Here is a 24,405-nt window from a genome sequence, read left to right as displayed (position 1 = left end):
TTCTATAATTTTATACGGTAGTTTTTAAGTATTTTATTTATAATTATTTTATTTTGAAAAAAAAATAACTACTGTCAAGTTTCTTGTGGCGCATTCTTCTTGGCAACGATGGTGTAAAAGTGCCCATTGCGGCCTATTTATTGAATAAATGATTTGAATTTTGAATTTGCATTTGAATTCTTTCTTAGCGGTTTATGATATGCGGTCACACGCCCTCAAACAATTTGCATTTTTAAGAACTTGACTAGAAAATCCGTTAGCGAAAAATGACGAAATATGAGTGGTAATGTCGAACCCGTATAACGGAAGGATATAGGTTAAGGTATACCGGGCAGCAGGCTAGCAACCTGTCACTATTGTACCGTTTTTGTCAAACTTTAAACCTAAAATTGCTAAAAGTGGCTCCGAAGCGGTAACGTTTCGAGTGCTCTGCCTACCCCATTTGGGAATACAGGCGTGATGTTTGTGTGTGTGTACGTATAACGGGTACTACGGGTACCTAATGTAATAAGGAGAGAAATCTGATCGCTGAAGCTGAATGGTTACTTTAATTTTTATCAGGTCAAATGGGACGCCTGGACATCGGTATCGAGACGTTGCCATGCACGCGTTACAACTCCGTGTGTCAGGCAAACGTGATTCTGCTGAGACGGCTTGAGCCAGGACGCTACGTAGACTTCAGGCTGTCTGTACGCAACACGCGAGGCCAAAGTAGCCGCATTGCGTGTTCCATCACTGGCACCAATGCCACTACGCCCCGGGAGACCATATTCCCGCATCAGCCGCCCATCGTACTAGTTCCTGAGGTAAGAAACCAGGATTCAGCTGGAGTAGAGCCAGTCCGCTTTATAGGTTTCTGGCTTTTTATTCACAACCTGTGAAGTCAAAGGAGATGCACTACGTGTTCTATTATTATAAACCTGCACCACTATACCTGGAAATTCATATTTTCGTTTAACCGCCCATTGTACTGGGCAATTAAGCTGCCCCGTGTACCAAGGTACCATGACTCATGATGATAAAGTTGCTTATGCCAGACTAAGATTTCGGCTGTTTGTGCGCATTACGCGAGCCTTCGATGGAACATGGAACCTAGACTAGGTACTAGATTCTTGAAGACCACGTTGACCATCGTACCTATCCTAAGTAAGCAACTCGACATACTTACTAGTATACCATGCATGCACCTCAAACATTATATGACGAAGGTTAATATCTTCTAAGCATCTACATATTAAGCTGTTCCATGCTTTCGGCAATATATCTGAACCTATACAGTTGTATTATTGCTGCTAGTGAAACTGCGTAAGTTCCGCTTCTCATATTTTTATTCTAGGTCAAAGTCATAGACACCGCTTGTCTTAGTTTTGGAATAGTACGAGTAATAAAATTTACCAAAATCCACGTACAATTTCGATATTTTTGACAGATTCTGAAAGGGTCACGTAACAGAGAGAACCCTTAATTTAAATACGACTTGACGTTTTTCCCGTATTTTCCTTAATCTCAGTTGTAAAGGTAAGTTCAAGGGTTATTCAATTTTGACTCCGTTGGAGGTGAATTAAAAGAGCCATCACAGACAAAGTGAATAACAAGATTATAGGGGTTGCCCTGACTATGCTTATGAAATGGTTTGCACCAAATTAGTTTTAAAACTTAACGAATTAGAAACACAGCCTTATTTAAATGGTGACTTTGATTAAAGGGCAGTTATAACAGTGATTCAGTGAAGTCAATTTCTTTTCAATAAATCTATTTAATTTGATACCCATTCACTACTACTACACTAAACCAAACTAAACACTAACCGCTTGTGTCGCAGTCGCTGTTGTAGGTACCTGTCTTACACATACATTAGCGAAGTAAATCTGTTTAAAAAAATATACCTCGTTGAGTTTCTTGCCGGATTCTTCTCAACAGAGGTTTTTTCCAACCGGTGGTAGATTTTTTTTGACATTCATAAGTGCTTGTTATAGCCTAAATTGAATAAAGATATTTTGACTTTGACTTTGACTTCGACTTTGAAGTAGTAAAGACGATCCGCCTTAACAACTAATTCTCATCGAATTGCCCAAATATTTCACGTGTCTTCGTGATGACAATGGCAATCCTTGTGTAGAGACTAACTGAGTATGTCTCACTCATTGTATTTCATAACGAAAATGTTCATTCTACCTGCTAGTTGATTAATTTAATAACACCTACGCACAATTTTACGTGTGCGCATGATTAAGAAAAATAGAACCAATCTTCAGCGACAGCAAGTTCTAATTTTGCCCTTGGAGCGTATCACGCGCACGTTGAAAGGACCTGGCGTGATTATCGTACGCGGCAAATGGCCCGGCGTCAGCCTGATGTGATGTGATTGATGATGATGAACGCACCTCCCCGTCAAAATTAACTCTCTAAGTACATGTCGCGCTTTAGGACGTGTGCTGGAATATGGTGATGGTTCAGCGTTTCGAAAATGAGACTAATTAGCTAAAAATTAACTTTTGTAGCTCTATTTACCAAACCTAATTGAAAGAAGAATTTTCACAGATTGCACTGTATTTGCCTTTTATGCCGTTAACTGTAAAAGTTGCTTTATGTGTCACCGCTGCTAGGAAGAATTCTTTTGCTACAAAACATTTGAATAGTGAATACGTTCGCCATGTTTATGATTTTTTATGGTAGATGTGTTGACAATACAAAATAACGCAATACTATGACTATTTAATGAACAACACATATTTAATAAGCAACCATTTACATAGTACAATCACCAGCACCAATATCTGATACAACAACGACTCTATTTCAGTGATGGTTAGTCCTTTACGGCCGAGAAACTGTTTTTCCGTTTTTTTTAATGTCAATTAATTGTGGTTCGCGAAAAGATGATTCACGCGCGCTCAGTCTAGTTGCACAATTGTATCGAGCCGGCCGGAAAGGTTGTCGTGTCAGGTATTTTGCACCCTCTGCTGTGGCAGATTTAATGCAGGTGATTGTACATTGAAAATATTTATAAAGTTAAATAGCGTTTTACGTGTTTAATAATACACAAAATCATTCATTATACATTTTTTAATTTCTAAAAGATTTCCAGTAGGAACTGGAATAACGACTGTCTTCATCAGACGATCTGTCTCCGCCATACCACTTTAAAAAAAAACTATTCTCTCTCAGCTCCTCAGAAGCCTTATAATCCTTTGCCAGAAAGACAATGCCATTCGCTGCACTCTTAACTTTCTTTTCATTCATAAATATCCTCTTTACAGGACGCGAAGCGGGGCACCGATCTCGAATTTGTAATCGCAAGAAAAAACCCCGTCTCACCGAAACCGTTGGAGCTGGAGTTGTGGGTAAGTTCATTACGCATATAATGGGACATGATACGAGGCGATGATTAGGCACGCCTAATGATGTTTTCAGCTTCGCAGTTCCGTGTTTGATACGTTTCGCTATAACCGCATAATGAAGTTTCGCGCTCGCTAAGGACCCGTTTTAACCAGTATCGCGCTGACGGATCCCGCAAAATTCATTTTACAATTTGAGTAGCGTAGTCTGGCGTGCGCCCGACGTAAGGCAAATTAGGCATGCACCCGCTGCACTGTGGACGTAATCAATTGCTCATCTGAGTAATAATGCAAGTGAATAGCCCGGCACGAACCCCGCATTAACAGTAAGAGCAGGTTCGTACTCCATTCAAGGAAACCCTTCCGCACTGAAGCAACGACAAAAAAAAATTAAAGACACTTTTTTACATTATGAAAAAAATATTTAATTCAATCTTGCTAAACGAGCACTTTTCGTATATTTATTTCGGGAGTCTCGGCAAAAGCTTCGAGGGCGAACAATTGATTAAGGTTTAGTTCGCGTGAAACTCGGTCGCCCAGTTTTTTTTCCAGTGATTTTTAATATATCGATTTATGAACCATTAAATAATCAAGAAAGCTTATTTAAACACTGACATACTTTTATCTGATATGTTGAAAAAAATTTACATGCTTTCAGATACTTCGCCTTATCAAGTTTCGGGTTGTTTCCATTTAAAATATTAATAGGATAATCCATGTGGCATGATTTCATTAGCGCGTGCATAATGCGGACTTAATGGGCACAGTACGATGTGCATTCCACTTAATGCTCGTTAAGCTAATAAAATTAACATCGACATTAAAGTGCCGTTCCAAAAATGCTGCTTGAAATATTCTAGATACACGTCTAGGGACACGTAATATAAAACTACAAATGGCTCTATATTGCGGCTTAAGTGTATCAAATTACCCTAATTTACATTAAATCATGGCGATTCTTAGAATTTCACTGGAATTCCAGAATTCCATTGTGTGCAATGAGATGGGTCGGACAGGCGGCAGCCGCGGCCGCACTGATGATGTTGCACAATTACCAGGCATTAAGAAGACTCAAGGCGTGTTAAATATCTCACAGTCCGTGGAGAATGGCTAGGCACCCGTAACCTGAGGTCGTTTTATCGACCACTTAAATACTATAATAATGGAGAGCGTGTCCTTACGTGTAGGTACTGTAATTTTAAAGCGGACTATTATCTGGGTAGGCTTCGGCTCGTTCTGGAGCCGCAATTACCTATTTTTTCTTAATGATCCTGTTTCCCACAGGGATCTCCTCTTTTCGCGATACGGCAGCGCCGCGTGTCCAACGAGAATACGGAGGGCCAAATATTCCTGGTCGGCCCACTCGACTTCGAGGCGCAGTCCATGTACCACCTGACAATATTAGCTGTGGTAAGGAATGCGCTTATGCAAACACATTCAATTTAACCGCCTAATTAAACTTAATTACGCTGTAAATCCAATTCCGTTGACTGGCTTTCATACCTTTCGTGTCAATGTAAAATGTGGTTACGATAGTAATTGGTTGCAGAGTGATATGTTGCTTGCAGAATCCATATGTGGAAATAGGGAAGGACACGCGAAACATAGCCAGTTTGGAAGTGGTTGTGGTGATACAGGACGTCCAAGACATGCCTCCTGTGTTCACGGCAGCGCCGCCTATTACTCACCTGCCGCGTCAGGTCACACCTGGCGACGTTGTGGTGAAAGTACGGGCTGAAGATGGAGACAAGGGAGCCCCGCGGCAGATAAGATACGGGCTCGTATCAGAAGGCAATCCCTTCACGCCATTCTTCAACATTAACGAAACTACGGGTAAGTGCATATTTATACTCACTGATTGACTATTCCACTTTGCCGTTGCGTTGTTTCGAGTACCCAACTCAAACAAAGGCATTGGGTACCATCAACAGCTTCTAACTTCGGTCGACAAGCTGCTCGAGCAATCTGCATAAGCTCTAGCGTCCATTAGTCAAATAGTAAAGGGATTGTGTGATGGGTATTTCAAGGCAGGCATACGAGCCGCGTAAACATCGGGGGTGGATTTTTGCAAGGCGTTACAGCCATTTGCCTAATGGACGTCGGGTTAAAATGGGCAAAATGACAAAAGTTTCGACGATATTTCAGAGATTGTGCAGTGCTGCATATTCACAGTGTCATATAAAGATCACCTGTATTAAATATTCTAAAATTAGATATAATATTGAATCTTATGTTACGACTCGTGTAGTTTTATCCAACTGCTAAATCTTGATACATAAATTAAAATAACTCTAGTAAAACATGAGCAAATATGTACAATACTGTTCCCGTTTCAGACCCTAAAGAAGAGGCAAACATTACGTTAACGACTAAAAGAAATTATAAACCCACGCTTAACCCTTACTCGGACGTTATTTCTCAAAAAGATTTTCATTCACGCGAGTAAGGGGTTACTGCCTTTTTAATGACACGCCTTTACACGTACCTATACGTATTTTTCTTGAATTTATGAAGCAAAAGCCGCATGGTTGTGTCTTGGCCTAAATATGAATAATTTACAAGTGTTTTGATGTAGTTATTTGATCGTTAAGCAAAAATTACCTTTGGTCACACAACATTGTCGTAGCTACCTGTAAGTTATTACTATGCAACACTTACAAAAGTTTTACATTGAACTTTACTGCTTATCAGCCTGTCTTATTTTACTAATGCACGTTAAGCCTTGTCACAATGTCGCAAGTGCATTCCACTAAGGCACCAGCACTTGAGTAATAGTTTTCATTTTTTAGCGTGATAACATCAGCGCGTCCGTCTAACGTCCGGCGGCTTCCGTAGGATATCCTACTTTGTTATCGCCACTCCCACAGCCTTGCTGTAGCCGTGGTAGCCATTCTGACCCACTTCGCTGTTATTAAACACTATCAGATTGTCCGTGCCTGTTTCCCGTTTCAACAAACTTCTTTACGATTTCAACTTTGCCGACGAACTTTCGTCATTTAGTAAGACAATTAATAGCTTAACAACACTAGGCTGTTATCATTACGGCGCAAAGGATTAAGGGAAAGTCGCGAAAGCGATTTCAGAAACTACTTTTTGCATTATAACTTTCGTCTGACTTCCTACTTCCGCAATTAAAACGCACATTAATCAAAATTCACCAACCAAAAGCGTCGCCTCATCAAGTTTTTGTTTGTATCGTGCTTTATTTACACCGATATGTGTTTCTGATATTGATCTTGAATTGCGATATCGACGAGAAAGTGAAATTCATACAGTTATCTTAGCTTTGCTAATTGTGTAGGTAAGCTTATGGATTTCGTTTTATCTCGAGATCTTCCTTCACGGAAGTAAGAGAAACGCTATAATTAACATTATTAACTATAGCGTATTAACTAAAATAGCCTTAACTTTTGTATCCTGAAAGTCATCTCATCTTCTACAACATAGTGGTATGTAAGGGTCCATTTACTTCATCAGCTCATGCTGATGAGATGTACGAAAACGTTTATACCCCACGGCATCTCGTATAAGTTCGTATTTATTTCCACAGGAACAAAACTGAAACTTTTCAGGAGTGCGTTGGATACATGGCACCCAACGTCCCAGAAAACATTTTTATTTTTTGGTTGAAGTTTTGCCAACTATAGCGGCATAGTCGTTACTCGATAGTACATGTATAACAAAAGCTCAATCTTGTTTGTTGAACATTGCTGCCCACTCCATAATTACCCGCGTGGGCATCATTAAAAAAGAATTCCTGCGACAACATTACCAGGAGTCCAGAAGCCGTTCGTATCTATTCTAGTAATGCCCTGAATCGGCGGCAAACACCGCTAATGCCGCAGCCTTGCAGCATAATGGCTCATTAGACCAAACCCGTCGTCTCGCCTTCAGCCATTGTTTGCGAAGCTGCCCTTACCTTAATTCATAATAAAGGGCCTTTGAACGTCCCTGCGTGTAGAGCAGAACTGTCGGTACACTAGTTACGGCGAAGGGATAATTAGGTCGTTGTTTTAGAAGTGTTTAGTCCTATCTTTAAGTTTGGGTTCTACCGTCCACTTGCCCAATTTCAAGAAGGTTTACACGCACTACGTCATACAAAGGCGTATTATGTATTCGCATTACACTATTAGAATATTGTGAGTTATTGGTTGTAGGCAGAATAAATGTATTTTGACGATAAAGCCTCATGGATTTTTCTGAAAGTGGGGGAATTATTAAAGTATTCTTATTAGATTTACCTGTGTATATCGTCACCCCCATGCTAAAGTTGCGAATCTGCTATTTAGGAAAAAAATAGATTTTAAACCCAAGGTGTTGAAAATAGAGTTCAAAATCTTATTTCTGCTAAATAGCAGATTCGCGACTTTAGCATAACGGTTAGAGCGTTTCTGTATGTCTAAATGCAGACTAGTTAAAAACCACAAACAAAAGATACAAACAGCGACATTCACGACGAACTAAGTTTTGCCAAATATATGTAGTTTAATTTTTGCCACGTTAAATAAGATCTTTATTGTTACCTACTTACTCACGGAAACTTATTGTTAGTAGGACCACTAAATATACATTTTTCTGACCAATGCTAGTAAGCGAACCGACTTCCTATTTAGACTAAGGTACTACCTTACCTTACGAGTAAAGCTCAAATTGAGAACGTTATTATTTAACTTTACTTTTTAATAAAATCGCAGTTTTTTAATAAAATTATCTTTAAACAGCTGAATAAATCTTAGTAGTCCCTAAGGGTAATTACATGTCATTACTCGATCGTTACATACAACTGCCTCAATTTTCGTGGTCACATTTTTTTATGAACGGGCTGTAGGATTTGATGTCATTTTCGATAATTTTTTAGACGTCCTGTACTTTTACTAAATTAAGCTGAACCTGGGTTATGTAATAGAGTCTTCTACTATGTCGACAAATAATATAAACGCTCGAATAATGACCCCTAAAGTAATATTGTCATACCATTGCACTATTTGTTCTAAGTGTTCATACGTACAGACAATATGGGCCTTGGATAGAACGCTCCGGCGTTATCAACTCTCTATGCTTGCGGTAACTTGGTGCTGGCAGGGCCGTTCAAAACTTAGAGATGTGAATAGCTTACTGCTTGCTTTGCTGCTAATTATTTGTCGACAACCAACTATTTATTCGAAGGCAAATACTTAAGTATCTACAATGTAAAGAGCAAGAGAGAGAGAGAGAGAGAGAGAGAGAGAGAGTGAGAGCAAGAGTGAGAGTTTAGTGTAGTGTGCTGGTGGTGACAGATGGGTTTGTGTGATTTGTGTGTGTTCTTACAGTGTGGAGGTGGAGGAACTGCATTAACACGCATATTTCGCATAAGCTTAGCTATCGTAAGGTCGCGGGTGAGCAACGAAATTCTTTTAGTTCATTGATATGGACCTCCGCAAAGTAACGCCTGATTCAATAAATTATGTAAAGAGCAAAGTTGGAGTTTTAACTTTTAATGTCTTAGTTGGCTGAACTATAATTTACTCAAGAAATTTATAGCAAAATTTCTTCATATAACTTGCCCATTGCGACTAGGTAATCTCTTGGAAAATAATTTAAGTATTGTTCTATCCCGATTATTCATATAAACATACAGACCTTAATTTTTTTATCTTTTTATGTAGGCACCAATATGGCTCTGTTACTTGGGAGACAATTCTGTTTGTGTCCATCAAAAACAGTTTTATAACATGTCAGCCGTTGTTTGGTCAAAAACAATATATACTGAGCTGCAAAAAATCTGGCCGTCAAATGTATGCAGAATCGGTAATTTTGTATGAAGGGTGGGCCAAATACTTTGCCGTTGAGTATTTAGGTAATAATGAGCGTTATGACTAAATTTTTTCGTCTATCTGAGAAACGAAAAAATATCTAAGTGACTACTTAGATAGACACCAAATACTGTTTTGCGAACGTTGAAGCATTGGATTTGAGATACCTAATGCTCTTTAATCAGTTTTAAAGACGTTCGTCATTTGGCGGCACAAAAGCACCAAATTCATAATTTGCCATTCGGCATTGCCAGCGACAGTTTAGGCCGACGACATTAAGACGCGCTTTGTCGTCGGTGTAAATTTAATTTAGTCGGCGACCAATCAGTACACAGCCCTAGTTATCCCGATATTGGAGGAGCTGGCATACTTGTGAATTTATCGCATTAATCAGACTACACCTTATACGAATTGAATGAATCGAGATTCAAAGCGTGTCTGCCCGTTTGTTTAACGGCATTGGAATTTGGAACTTGCCAAGTTTGTGAAGATATTAATAACGTTGGTTTAATTACTAATTCAGTTTAATTTTGAACTGGAGATATTAATTGTTCCATACTTTATTGATTGATGTATATTTAATTATAAACATTCACTATTGCTACAAACTTTTCACTATAAAGTCACCTTGTATATCTGCTTGATTTTTGTAATTTGATTTTGCTTCAAATCTTGCGAATGAATTTTGTCTCTCTTTCTGTAGTTATAATTGCTTGAAATTTAGTAGGTACATGTACAGAGTTTTAACGAAAATGCACAATGTAAAACACTTCTTTACACACACACACACACACACAAACATCACGCCTGTATTCCCAAATGGGGTAGGCAGAGCACACGAAACGTTACCGCTTCTACCGCTTAGGTAAAAAAATTAACTATATTAATGCACCTATTGATTTTGACGAAGAAAAAAACGTCCCCAATTTTCCATTAAAAAATTATGTGTCTATTTCGTAACGACCCATATAAAGTATATGAAAAAAGTCATAACACTGTCAAAAAAATAGGGACACTTTTTTTCTTCGTTTAAATCAATAGCATTCGTGATTCTGAGTAAGGAGAATCCAGAATTACCTAATTCTGAGTTATGTTGCGTCATTTAAAATAAAAATGCCCAAAGAACGATTACAACACTACTATTTACAAAACTATTTAAAGGCGGGAGCCATCAGTGACTGAAGTTGCAAAGGTGGTATACCAAACAGCGCTAAGGATAGAGCTCTAAACGACAATCTTACATAATCAAATATTTCATTTCATTCCCATTTACACCTACAGAATAAGTCAGTGCAGTATTTAAAGTATCTAATTAAATGCTTAAATAACACGTCGCCCGAATCGCGTAAAAACATTTAAGAGCGCTTATACCTGCTGAGTTGGCAACTTGCATTTTTGTTAGTTTTTCTCGATTATTTCATAAAAATTGAATGAAAATTTAAAATGTTTTCTGATAGAACACTTCAATATGTAAGTTAATGTGTCTACTCGAATAATTATTCGAGATAAACTTTTATATTCCTTAAAAACGAGTTAATGTTTATGACCGGTTTTTAAAGAAAATAAAAGTCAATAACGAATAATTATTGGAGTAGACACGGTTAACATATATATTAAGAAGTGTTCTGTTAGACAACGTTATTAATTTTCATTAAATTTTTATGGAATAATCGAGAAAAACTAATAAAAATGCAACGTTGCTAGCTCAGCAGGTATAAACGCGGTGACCAAGTACCACGAGTAATAGCAATAGGCAATTTATACAGAACACTATCCGAGCCCAAACCAAAGGTTCACGTTCTAATTACTTATCAGGGAATGCAAATGAACGCTTTGTGCGCTGCCAGTCCTATCAAATTACCAACATTCCATCTTGTCAGTTGTCACAGAACAAAACGGGCTCTGAAAGGTCATCGCAAAGAGAACTCCACCAAAGATTTTAGAAAAATACAACTTTGCTGTGAGCTCCACTGTTGTATGGTATGAATGAGAACTAGCTACATGGTATTAAAAAAATCCTGTACGATAATTTAACCCACATTATATTTTTCCACTTGTATGGATGTAGTAGGTACCTAAGTGGAAAAATATTGTAATTCGAAGAAAATATTAAGTTTTGTATGGAAGTTGGGTCACAAGAGACTTTATCTATCTCCTTACCAAACTTTTTTTTTCGAATTTCAATGCTTTATCACTTGTACTCTTTTAAATCCTTAATGTGAGTTAAAAATTATCATCATAAAATATATTATATCAAACTGGACATTTGGTGTTATTCTCGGATTCTGTTATACGTCGGATTAAAAATATTATTATCCTCATATTTTGAATCGGTCAGAATCTTATGTACTTCAAATCTGAGATTACTTGCTTGCTGTCATCTATCGGGCAATGTGTGAACAACGCACCCTGTGGAAGAGGCGCCACTTTTCGGGGTAACTGGGAAAAGCAATTGGGTAATGGTACTGGCATAAACCAATAGATGGCGTTAGTTAGTTATACGGAACAATTAATGTTATACGCAAAAAAAAATCTAGATTATAAAATAATTGAAATCGAAAGTAAAGTTTATATAAGTACCTACCAGTAATATAAACCTGCGACGCTTGAGGTTTTATTATTAATGGTTCGGCTTCAGAGCCATCAATCAGGTTTATGATCTCAATTAGTATTCACTTGTAAATTCTTTGACCGAGTGATAATAAATAATAATGGTCTTTTAATACAACTGATACATAAAATATGATTTATTACACATCAAAATACATTTTAGTACTACGTTACATCATTTTAAAGTTTTAAAATTCTACCTTTTAATCGGAAATCCGCCATATTATATATTCACAAAATTTTGGTCGTTTTGGTCCTTAGCGCGTACAAAAATAGTGAGACCCGTGATTTTTATTATCAAAAGATAAATCGCACTAATAATATAAATACGAAAGTTTGTAAGTCTGCTGGTTTGTTACTCCATCACGTCAAAACCGCTGAACTGATTTAGATGAAATTCGGTACACAGATAGTTTGAGTTACGGGGAAGGAGATAGGATAGTTTTTATCCCGTGAAATGGAATAGTTATCGCGGGATAGCGATAAACGAAATCTACGCGGACGGAGTTGCGGGTAACAGGATAGTAATAAATATTAGCAATTAATTAATAGATGGTATGCTATCTATTGTTCGTTCTCCATTACATTTATATTTTTAATTTTCATTCGGCGTTGAGACAATAATACACACAATATAAACTTTTGTAATAGGTAATACTTACCATAATTTATATTATTATATTTACCCCCTGTTTCACCATACATTGATTAAATTTATTTGACAGACTAGCTTTTGCCCGCGGGTCCGCCCGCGTGGTATTCGGTTATCGCGCGCTGTTCCCTCGGGAACTGTGCATTTTTCCGGAGTAGCCTATTTCACTCTCGGGCCCATAAACTATCTCTATGCCAAAAATCACGTCGATCTGTCGCTCCGTTACGGCGTGAATGACGGACAAACACACAAACACACTTTCGCATTTGTAATATTATAAGTATGGATAAATGTGATGCCGTCTCTGTTTGTTTTGTTTAAATAGACGGAGACGGCATCACATTTATCTGAGCAATAAAATTAATCAATGGATGGTGAAATAGCCCCTTAGCCTATAAATTGTGTCCCACTGCTGAGCAAAGGCCTTTTCTCTTGACCTTCACATCTCCCTATCCAGAGCTATATTTAGCCACTCACTCAGTTCCGCGTCCAATTCTGTGGTCCAGGTCATCTCGCCATCTACGCCTCAGCCTGCCTTTCCGTTGCCAAGTTGTCTCTTTCACCAACAGGCAAGACAAAGAAATTGAACGGCGTACTGAAAATGCTTGGGCACCATTATTTATTAACTAAAAAATACTTGTCGTATATTTCAGGTGAGGTGACTTTAGAGCGCCCAATCGAAGACATAGCAGCCATTTCGCACGCTGGTGCGCCGATTCTGCTGACGGTGGTCGCTGAGGAAGTCAGGCTGTCCAGGGAAGAACCCGAGGCTATGTCCTCAACTGTCCAACTGGCTTTCATTCTACCAGAGAGGGAGAATTCGCCGCCATACTTCGAGAACCAGTTGTAAGTGTTTACACTTCTATGAATACTATGATACATATGTTATTATATTTTCAAAAACTAACATTTAAAAAATTTCAAATTTAAAAGTAACGCCTGATTCAATTAATGAATATTTTTGCCTTTAAATAGTTTTGCTTTCGGTGTTGGTGACAATGGTCAGACATTAAAAGAAGCTACTGTCTTGATCTTAACTTAATATGTAGATAGTAACTTTTGTTTCTTAATTACACTTTCCAGTTACATCACCTATCTGGATGAAAATGCTCCCCAAGGTACAGCACTGACATTCAACGACCCCTACATCCCGCAAGTGAACGACAACGATGCCGGCAAAAATGGCGTCTTCTCACTCTCGCTGGTGAACAACAACGGGACCTTTGAGATATCGCCAACGGTGGCCGAGCGGCATGCGCCGTTTATAATCAAAGTGCGGGACAACACTATACTGGACTTTGAGGCCCGCAAATCTGTTGTATTCCAGGTAAAAAGAGAACAGAAAGTTACTCAATATTGATTCTGTGGTCTTGGTAGACTGGCTTGAATTTGAATGGTAAAACACATATTTTGATAGTAAATAAACCTATATTCTTGGTTTCAGATTGTAGCCCAAGAACTTGGTCCAGCTACAAATTTATCAGCTACTGCAAATGTAACCGTCTACTTGAATGACGTGAACGATAACCCTCCCGTTTTCCTAGCGGCGTCATACGACGTGGAACTGCCTGAAAATGTTACCGCTGGAACAAGGGTTGCTGATGTTGCTGCCGACGATGTCGATACAGGATCTTTTGGGAAAATTCAATACACTGCCATATTAGGATATTTAAACACGTCGCTTAATCTGGATCCCATATCAGGGGCAATAACGGTCGCGACGAACAACCATGGCTTCGATCGAGAGGCGATGCCAGACTTGCATTTTTTAGTAGAGGCTAGAGATAATGAAGGCGTAGGTTTAAGGATAACAGTGCCATTAATTATTAAGTTATTAGATGTTAATGATAACCCACCAGAATTTGAACGGTCGTTGTATGAATTCGTCCTATCGCCGAGTCTGAATAATTTCACATCGTCGGCATTCATCAAGGCAGTTGATAAAGATGCGGAACCACCAAATAATGTAGTAAGATATGAAATAGTACAAGGAAATCCCGAAGGGAAATTTGCTGTTAATGAAGAAACAGGTACTTTAATCTCTGAAAATGTATTTTTACAGTTCCTGTAATTATTGGCATAAATCTCATTTACTTTTATTTCATTCCAGGTGAACTTTATCTACTTGAAGCGTTGAAGAGAACTAAGAAACAGAATGTTCATAGAAGAAAGCGACAATTTGGTGAGGAAGCCGAAAGCGAAAACTACTTGCTAACAGTTGGAGCACATGACTTAGGTGACCCAAGATTATCCGCATCAACAACAGTGAAGATCTACCCTCCAGAAAGCAAGACTAGGACCATGTCGTTTATTGTCCCTGGAGCTAACCCTGACAGGCAAAAGCTAGAAGAAGTTCTTAGTACCCTATCTGGAGGAAAAGTCACTATCATTGATATCAAACCTTACAAAGGAAATGAAAATGGAGCGACAGATTCGAGCGGTCAAGAGTCAAGACAAGAAAAGTAAGAACAGCAGTCTAAAATATTTTGAACTACACTAATTTATCTGCTTCTCCGGTAAAACAAAGCAAGCAAAAGCAAGTAAAATAAATTAAGCAAGCAACATTAACACTTGAAATAATCAATTATCTCTAATATTTTGTCACCATCTAATATGAAATCGCCACTGTGTTACCTATTTGTAAACAACGTCGTTTTGTTAAGTACCTTTTTATTGCAATAAATTGTATTATTAAACTAATTTTAACTTTTAGGAGTGAAGTAATTGCTGTTGTACGTATGACAGGAAACAATGCCATTAACGTAGCGAAGCTTCAAGAACAATTGGCAAAGAGCACAACAGTGTATAATACTGGATCGGGCATAAACTCTGGCAATGCAGGCTCAAATATGGGCAACGCAAATGGCAATCCAGGTTCAAATTCGGGCAACCCAGGGTCAAATTATGGCAACACAGGTTCAAACAGTGGTAATACGGGCACTAACACTGGCAATGCGGGCTCAAATACTGGCAACTCAGGTTCAAACCTGGGCAATACAGGAGGTAACATGGGCTCAAACATTGGACACGGACAAACAGACCGAAACCCTTCTACTGACGAAGACTCTGTAAGTATATTACTTTTTACTGTCATTTCCTTACATTCATTGCCTATATTAACTACATTAATTTTGTTGTCTTTATTTTGTTTCAGGGTGTTTACAAAGCAGAAAGTCGCCTTTTGTTCTGGCTACTAATTTTGCTAGCTATTTTAGTAGCACTGGTGCTGCTACTATTAATATGTTGTTGTATATGTGAAGGATGTCCTCTTTATATGCCACCAAGGTAATTATGATTAAATCAACACACTGTGTTTGTTCAAACTCACACTTTCATTTACACCTTATTGCTATGAATGAAATCATTCTCCAGTCGAAGTAAGATAATTATGGTTACCTGCACTTTACTACCTTGTCGCTGTCACATCTTTCACTTTTACTTTTATATAAATTGTCAGAAGGCATACAGTGACGGTACTTAAGTGGAAAGATATTCTTGACCTCGACTGTACAGTCAAGTGCAAAGATATCGACACAACCAAAGTTACAAAAACACTTGCACTTAACATTAAGGCCATGTCTACATATTTTTGTAATTGTGGCCGTGCCGATATCTTTGCACTTGATTATACAAGTAGTTGTAATTTATTAACTTTTAATTTTCTTTATTTCTTATTAACAGACTAAAATGCACCAATTAACACGAGCATGTTTTCACCTGATCCTTTGCTAGGTACGTGTTTTTTTTTACTTTTTATTTCACGTCGCTAATTATCACATGCACTAAGTTCTAATCTGTTCACTAATAAATTTGACTTACTTATGATATAACAGAACAGCTAGGTACATAGATATGTATTAATAAATTCTAGGAAAAGAGTGATACGTGTCAACTCCACAGAGGACGACGTGCATTTAGTGGTACGCGACAAGGGACTTGGGAGGGAAAACAAATCAACGCAAAATTTAGAAAATAAATCCATACAAGTGACCGGAGGGGAATGGAGGAGAAGAGAAGCATGGAGTGCAGAACAAGCAGACGAGAGGACAAAACCGACTCAATGGAAGTTCAATAAAAGACAATACAAATCTAAGGAGCATTCAAAGCCTGCGTCCACACCCGGTGACATGAGACAAGAATTCATTCATGCAGCTGCTGATAATGACTACAGATATAATGATGGCCGACAGTCCTTCCGTTCAAGGTATTAAAGATTTATGAGATGAGATCCATATTCCCTTTATTACTTTTTATGACATTTTAAATATTTTATCTGATTATTTTCAGGGATGGTCCAAATATCATTTACACGAAAGAAATGCAACTTCAACAGGCCTTTGCTAATAAGCACAAAGAGTATATTGAAGATTTAGAAAATGGCTATGACAGAATCGCTACTCTGCATTATCAGAAACGTGAGCATGACAATGATTCGATTCGTAGGCACGAAATTGATCGCGGTTCCGAAGTCGGCGTTTTCCACAAGTCTGATGATAGAAAACTACATGAGAAATCCGATGGTAAAGGTAAAGATCGCGCTCCATCCTCACTTGGTCGAGATCAATATTTTATCAAAGAGGGCAATACAGAGATACTGAGGTTAGTAACACGGGGAAAAAACGAAGAAGAACGATATGTTAACTTACCAACACAACAACAAAGACCTGTTACTCTTATTCCCCATACTCAGTATGTTGTAGTAGATAGTGGTAAAGACTTACTAATGGAACGTTTTATTAGGGAACAAGGGGAGGAAGCCAAGAATATCAGGGATAGAATGGAAAAAATTACAGACTTAGATATGCCACCTGAGAAAGATGGTAAGAGCTTTGGGCAACGATCGCAAGCTGGCAGCGATATTCCTAACAATTATCATGATTATACTAACGTACATCTTGATGTACCAGGAGCGATCCCACTTAAAGCAGATTACTTGCAATCTGCTCTCCTTGAAATGCAAAATAAATCATCAATCCACCAAGAACTTTTAGAATCTTCTTTAAGAAAACAAAATGAGTTATTGCATCAGATTCTCATTGAGCGCGAGAGATTGATGCAAAATCATGAAACAGCATCTCAAGTTGAAAGTAAACTAGAAACTCAAAGTTTACCCGGTCATTCTGTAATGGCTACTCAAACTGAGTGTCACATAGGAACTCAAACGGAACCAGAAATCAACAAACCAACGAGAAGAAAAGCCAGAAGTGACAATGATTCTTACAGTGAAGATGATTCGGAAATGATTGTTGAAGACGATACTGCAAAAGTTGCATGGGTGAAAAGAAGGAAACCAAAAAAGAAATTAAAATATAAAGATCCTAGAAGAAGCATGAGAGTTTACGACGTCAAAAGAAAAATCAAAACTCCGATTATAGAAGAAAGCGAAATATCGCCATCATTAGAAAGTGAAAAACATGTTAAAATTAGTAAAACTAATGAAAGAGAAGAACACGTGAAAAACTACGGTGATATTACTAAAAGCACGGTAACTACATCCAAAAATGAAACCGTGAGTTCAACTAGGATAAAAATGTCTGAAAGTGACAGAAAATCGGGTTTGAGAAAGGAATTACTTATGGAGATATCCGACTCTTTAGATGAAAAAGTAGAGTCTGAATTACATGACCGAAGACAACGATTGCACAGACAATCCTCGGTCTCGATCGACGAAGCAATTGAAAAAAATGAGCCTCTTGCTCTAGAACACGAAAGCTATGAAAGTAAGAGCAGAGCTAGTTCAGCGTCTAAAAACAATCGTAATCTCATATTTTCAAGACAAGGATCTTCAACTGAAGGTCGGGAAAAACTTGGAATGACGCCAATCAAATTAAAATCACCTGACTTAGACGACTCGCTGTCGAAAAAAGATAGCTCCAGTAACACGGAGTCTAATAATAAGAAAACTGATGGCGAATCTTCAAAAGGAGAAACATCGAAACCTGCACAAAAAAGTCTACCAAGATATATGCAATGGTATGGTAACAAAAAATCTTCCAGTACAGCTTCAAAACCGGAATCAAAGACTTCTGAGAAATTAGCTCCAAATAAACCAAAGCGACCATCGAAAACTAAAAAAGAAATTGAAAAAGAGGCTAAAGAGGAAAAAGACAAAACAGCACGGTATGGTAAAATAATTAATAAAGAAAATGAGTTTTCTGAAGCAAAAAAAAACTTCAAGGGAAAAGAAAGTGAATTCATTCACCCTCGTTTATTAAAAGAAGAGAAAGTAACTCCTGTACCTGAAGGACCTTTGCCCGATAGTCACCCTTTGCTGCAACACTCTGAGCACAGATATGAGCATCAGTATGAAAATCAAAATCCGTTGTGTCATATACAGCCCACGCATATCCCTAAGTATTTAGTAGGACAACCTGACGCAATGCCTCGCAAACAAAGTCTTGAACAGCAACCCATATACGTTAATCAAGACGAAGTAAAGAAAACAAAACAAGACATTTCAGAAAGTGCATTAACTCACAGTATATCTATTTCCACTAGCTATGAAGACGATAGAAAGAATACAACTGAAGTACATGTATCTAAAATTAACATAGGTGGTGACAACGTTCCCGATGCAAGTCACAGGTGTATGGCAAGTAAAGTAGAGGATAACGACTCTGGCATAGCTATGAATACACTTGCACAGCAAACTGGTAATATAAAGCGGTTGCCAATAACTGAAAAGAAAAGCATCTTCACAATCGCGTACGATGATGTTCAAACGAAACAACTAAGACCAGATAGCAGCTCCACTTCGTATTAAATTAATGTCTGACACTCTATCAACGTGCCTTATAGTTTGTTGGATTTTGTGATAAGTTTTGTATTATTAACGTAAAAGACTATTTGATTCCGTCCAACTTACATATTTTAATGAGTATTACATGTACATAGTAAGTTAAGAAATTAGGAGTACAATTTTTAATCTAGATCAAATCAACTGCCTTTATTTGACGACTGGTATACTTTATAATTTAAATAAGTGTTTTAATGTAAATATGTCACACTGTTGAAATTATAACTTTTACGGATACAATTTTAAACTAATAGAATAGGTTAATCAAATGTACATAGTTACTGTATTTCGTCCCGCAATTCAGCATACTGATCTGATCCAGTGTGTGATTCTATATTTGTTAAAAACATAAAGTTATATACTTATTACTCAGGTTGTTTTACTTATTCCTACACACCCTATAATATGTGCTGATCGATCATTGGCGTCTGATTTCACTTCCAAAGTAATTTTAATAGAGCTGTTCTGTTAGGGAGAGAAAATCAGCTTTTATTATTTATAATATTTCTAATTTCAAACAAGTTAATGGAGCCTGGCTGAACCGTTAAGCGTTCTCTCAATTGGAATAAGAGTGAGGTGGTTTTGAGCACAACTTTATACCAGGAACGCATAAAACAAAGCATACCCATGTTTAAGTTAGTCTGAATAATTGCAATAGACAACTTTAAAAAATATATATACATCAATGATAACAATAATGATAACAACGAAGTTATTTCAAATAGAAAAAACAGTATTCCAATTAAACGTATAAATTAAAAAAATGAGGATCCATATTTAAAATAAAAAACAAAGCAAAGTAAATTGTAATAAAATAACACCAATTAGCTAGCTAGATGGCATTGTTAGCGCAGTATTAAGGTTCCAAACTACGCTACATGGTTCTAGTTTTGCGGCGATTACCAGGAGTACATAAATGTGAAAGATGATACTGCAGAAATAATTCGACCTTCACGTGCTGCCATCTAGTAAATCTACAATAAACTAATAACAGTCAATGGTTCCCTCTACTCTAAATACATCGTACCTTGCAGCTAGCTGGGCAGTTGATAATGGAGCCCTGCTTAGTGGAACAGAAATGTTCTCATAGATGGCAGCACTAGGTAATGTTTTAAAGATCCTTGCCGTGTTACCGCAAAAACATCGACAACTGAGTCGACAACCATTATTGAAAATGTATTTAAAATAAATGAAATTTATTCAATAACATAGAAAACTCTTTTTAGGCATGTCTAAGACTTTTTTTGATGGTAAAGTTATTAATGATAGTTGGAATATTATTAAAACTCTTCGAAATCTCAACACTGAGCGTAGGTACGTGGTGTTCGATTGAGGATCTATTGGCTCTGTGCACGACATCAGCGCCACCTAGCGCCCGCAAGGTTGTCGGCTCTGAGGTTCTGACGTTTTGAAATTTCATTGCGACATTGTGACAAAAACAAACCTATCACGTAGGTATTAATATTTATAATACAAAATTACTGTGATACCGTGATTTGGGTGGACAACGGGCTGTGAATTCGTTTTTGGTCATTAAAATAAATAAGGTAAGTAAAATTTATTCAAAAAGTGTGTTTTATTTACTTCATGTTTAGTCGTACTTTTATTGTAAAACGAAAAGATAAAGCTTCTTTAATGGTTTCTTTAAATAATAGTAAACTTATAATATAATCGTTCTTGTAGCGCTAGTAATAAATTAAATATCGTTTTCAGGTCAAAATACGTATTATTTTGACGACCGGTTTTGTATGTATTACTCAATATAAATTTTGAACCACAAACCGTTTCAAAAGAAAAATGTTGGTATCTGCTGGACATGTCCGGGATGTAGAGGAATTAAGAACAAAACCGGGACTGTGTTCAATAATTCAAGAAGACAAACATCTATTACTAAAATTAGGCAGTTATGTCTACACAAATTGCTTTGTTAATGACAGATTCATATGAGTATGACAGATGACAGAGCCTACATTATTTCTACTTTTGGCCACTACTTATTAGCGCTGCGATAGATTTCATTACCCCCACCAAGTAATTCGCACCCAGCCAATACTGTAGTGAACCTTCATGACGACTTTCTTGGAAAAATAGTGTGGTGGCTACCCTTTGTCTTCCAGACCGCAATGCTAGAGTTTGGAGTCCATAGTTGGTAGAGACTTATGTGTATTATGGTACAGAGTTGGAAAGTAAACATACGTAGTAAAATCAACAGAGAGTCAGCAAAAAAGCTTGTATTAAAAACGAGCAAACTTAATAAATATAAATAAGAGTATCTTTAATTATTGTAGTCTAGTCGACTTTTGTCGCCTTATCACACTGATGTGTAAAACGAAAATTATTATTGTTTCGCCGTCGCGAAACTCCGAAAGCACTCAATCATTCGCTTGAGCTGGCTCCTCATTCAGCTCATTTGCACAGACGACTCGCGCGGAAAATTATTTCTTTTCATTTCATTTTTCACGTCTTACTTAAAGTTTTCTGACTGACGGGGGGTTTGTGAACGGTCTGTTTATTTTTCTTTTTCTCCCGGTAGCTAATTGTAGGTACCTTGGATTTGTGTTTATTTTACTGGAATACTTTTTCTGTGACTTTGATGAAATTGCTAAATAATCGTAACGGAATAACACGACTTGTTCTTCTTTGTCTGAATTATATTTGGTTTGACTAGTCTGTAATTGTAGATATTTCATTAATTTATTTATTTACCCATATGAACGTCGTACAACCCGCGAATTTAACGATCGGCCGCCGACATATATATACGTATACTCACTAAAGTCTACAATCCCTTCCCATGGAGTTGTGAAGCATTTGGTTTCTAAATCCAGTGGATCGTATCTTTTGAATGGACATTTCTACAGTCTCTCTGAATCGAAACCTACAGCGAACTTGATCAACTGCGAATCCAAGGAAACGCGAACATGATGGAACGCCGAAATTGGTGTAACTCGAACATGATGAATGGCGAATCTGAAGAAACGAGAAAACGATCAAATGCGAATCTGAAGAACTGCGAACACGATGATATGCGAAACAGATGAAATGCGAACATGATGAATAGCGAATCTGTAGTACCGTACCGCGAACATGACGAACTGCAAAACAAATGAACGTCGTACAACCCAAATTAAGGTACCTAGAAACGTAGAAAGTGGATTTGTAATTTTAAATGCTAAGTAGGTACTTAATAATTATGACTTTAAATGCAATGGCAACGATGCCAATGGTACTACCGTGAGACTCACTCATATTAAATGATATTGTAACGGGTAGCTCACGTATTAAATATAATGACCCGGATAACTCACGTCTTAAACCGAGTTTAGCTCGACATGTTTCGGGCTATTTCGTACCCCTTCTTCTCAGGAGCACGCGACTCGGCGGCTGCCGCAACACGCACACAAAATAAGCCGCTGCGAAATAGCCCGAAACATGTCGAGCTAAACTCGATTTAAGACGTGAGTTATCCGTTACAATATCATTTAATATGATGCCAATGGTGTGTATGTTTTATTATTTATTTTGTCTTTGAAATGATACTTTTTTACTGTCTGCCAAATCAATGCTAGGCAAATCGATGCTAGGCAGAGTCTAGTAGAGTCAGCATCGATTAGCAACGACATAACCAAACCTACCAACTTAAAAAGAAACGTTAAAAAACTCCCAAAATTGTCGTTTCAAAGTTCAATATCTCATAAACGGCTAAACCGATTTTAATGAAATATAGCTTATTAGCTATGTACTTAATTGCTATTTTTATAGCTTCACCAACCCTACACCCTGAGTATATAACGTTAATCTTAATAATACGATATACTTACTCGTAATAGCCTCATCATCATCATCATGTCAGCCGAAAGACGTCCACTGCTGGACATAGGCCTCCCCAAGGCTCTCCACTCAGACCGGTCTTGTGCTTTCCGCATCCACCGCGATCCCGCGATCTTATAACCAAGTCGTCGCTCCATCTTGTTGGAGGCCTACCGACAGCTCGTCTCCCGGTCCGCGGACGCCATTCGAGAACCTTCTGGCCCCATCGGCCATCAGTCCTGCGAGCAATGTGCCCCGCCCACTGCCACTGCCACTTTAGTTTCGCAATTCTTCAGGCTATGTCTGCTAACTGAATCAGGAAGAGTTGGTCTTACGTCTCCCGAATTACCAGAAGATTGTTCACTTTATATTACACGAAATTCCGACATTTTATCATAATGAACGCTGCAGTGAAACCACCCAACCATCCAACCTAAGAATTCCAACAAAAAGTGGCAAGTTTTATTAAGAAAGTACCAAGGCGGCAGAGACATGAGGTGGGTATGGAAATGACGCCTCCCCGCGGCACTTGCTTTCACGGTCCACTGGTCTGATCATAATAAAAACTCGCGCCGTCGCCTTCGCACAGAAGTTTGACCATAAATTCGGTGGCCTCGCGTAATCGCCCGCTCGCCGCCGGCGCTCCGACCCTAGATCTGCTTTTAATATAATAATAAATATTATATACACACTACTTTTTGGCCAAGTTTTTTTTCTGATCTTTGTTTTCCCGAGGGTGCGGCGGGACCATTAAAAAGGTTAGGGCGGGCGATATTTTATGCGGTTTTAAGTGTGTAACGGGACTAATGCCTGTATTTGGAGAAGCGAGAATACGTAGTAATTGCTGATTTTCTTCGAAAAAAAATTTTTGTTGTAAGAGCATTTCTGAAAAACACTTATAGGGTTTTGTGTTGTATGGGTTTTATAGGTTGTTGAAGCTCTATTAATGTCGGTACATTTCTCCTTCTGTCCGTCACAAGACTAATTAATACATAAACAGCTGAAATCCATATCCATACTAATATTATAAATGTGAAAGTGTGTGTGTTTGCCTGTATGTTTGTCCGTCTTTCACGTCGAAACGGAGCGACGAATCGACGTGATTTTTGGCATACAGATAGTTTATGGGCCAGAGAGTGACATAGGCTACTTTTTATCCCGGAAAAATGCACAGTTACCGAAAAAACAGCGCGCAATAACCGAATTCCACGCGGGTGAAGCCGCGGGCAAAAGCTAGTTTATACATAATGTGAAATGTGTATTTATATTACCGCTACAACAACAATACCAAATTGAAAATAATGGCTGTCCCGAACAACAAATTAAAAATTACCCCACACTGAATTATTCCACATTTAGTTTAAAAGTAGGGCTTTGCTAATACTATTTTTTTATAGATTCAGCGGT

General features: G+C 37.9%; 1 protein-coding gene across 1 annotated transcript in view; it reads left to right on the top strand.

Moving 5' to 3' along the window:
- The window catches only part of LOC141432146 (cadherin-86C-like), a 185,261-nt gene extending 165,705 nt beyond the window's left edge, over positions 1-19,556 (top strand). Inside the window, exons 4-15 of the mRNA XM_074093601.1 lie at positions 562-806; positions 3,261-3,344; positions 4,623-4,748; positions 4,907-5,171; positions 13,046-13,238; positions 13,476-13,719; positions 13,837-14,422; positions 14,503-14,854; positions 15,106-15,460; positions 15,547-15,677; positions 16,264-16,596; positions 16,680-19,556. Of these exons, the coding sequence (XP_073949702.1) occupies positions 562-806; positions 3,261-3,344; positions 4,623-4,748; positions 4,907-5,171; positions 13,046-13,238; positions 13,476-13,719; positions 13,837-14,422; positions 14,503-14,854; positions 15,106-15,460; positions 15,547-15,677; positions 16,264-16,596; positions 16,680-19,155 (5,390 nt within the window). The 3' untranslated portion in view covers positions 19,156-19,556. The remainder of the gene's footprint in view (positions 1-561; positions 807-3,260; positions 3,345-4,622; positions 4,749-4,906; positions 5,172-13,045; positions 13,239-13,475; positions 13,720-13,836; positions 14,423-14,502; positions 14,855-15,105; positions 15,461-15,546; positions 15,678-16,263; positions 16,597-16,679) is intronic.
- Positions 19,557-24,405: the final 4,849 nt, after the last annotated feature.

Source organism: Choristoneura fumiferana, chromosome 10, assembly GCF_025370935.1.
Source record: "Choristoneura fumiferana chromosome 10, NRCan_CFum_1, whole genome shotgun sequence".
NCBI lineage: Eukaryota > Metazoa > Arthropoda > Insecta > Lepidoptera > Tortricidae > Choristoneura > Choristoneura fumiferana.
This window is presented reverse-complemented; position numbering and strand designations above follow the sequence as displayed.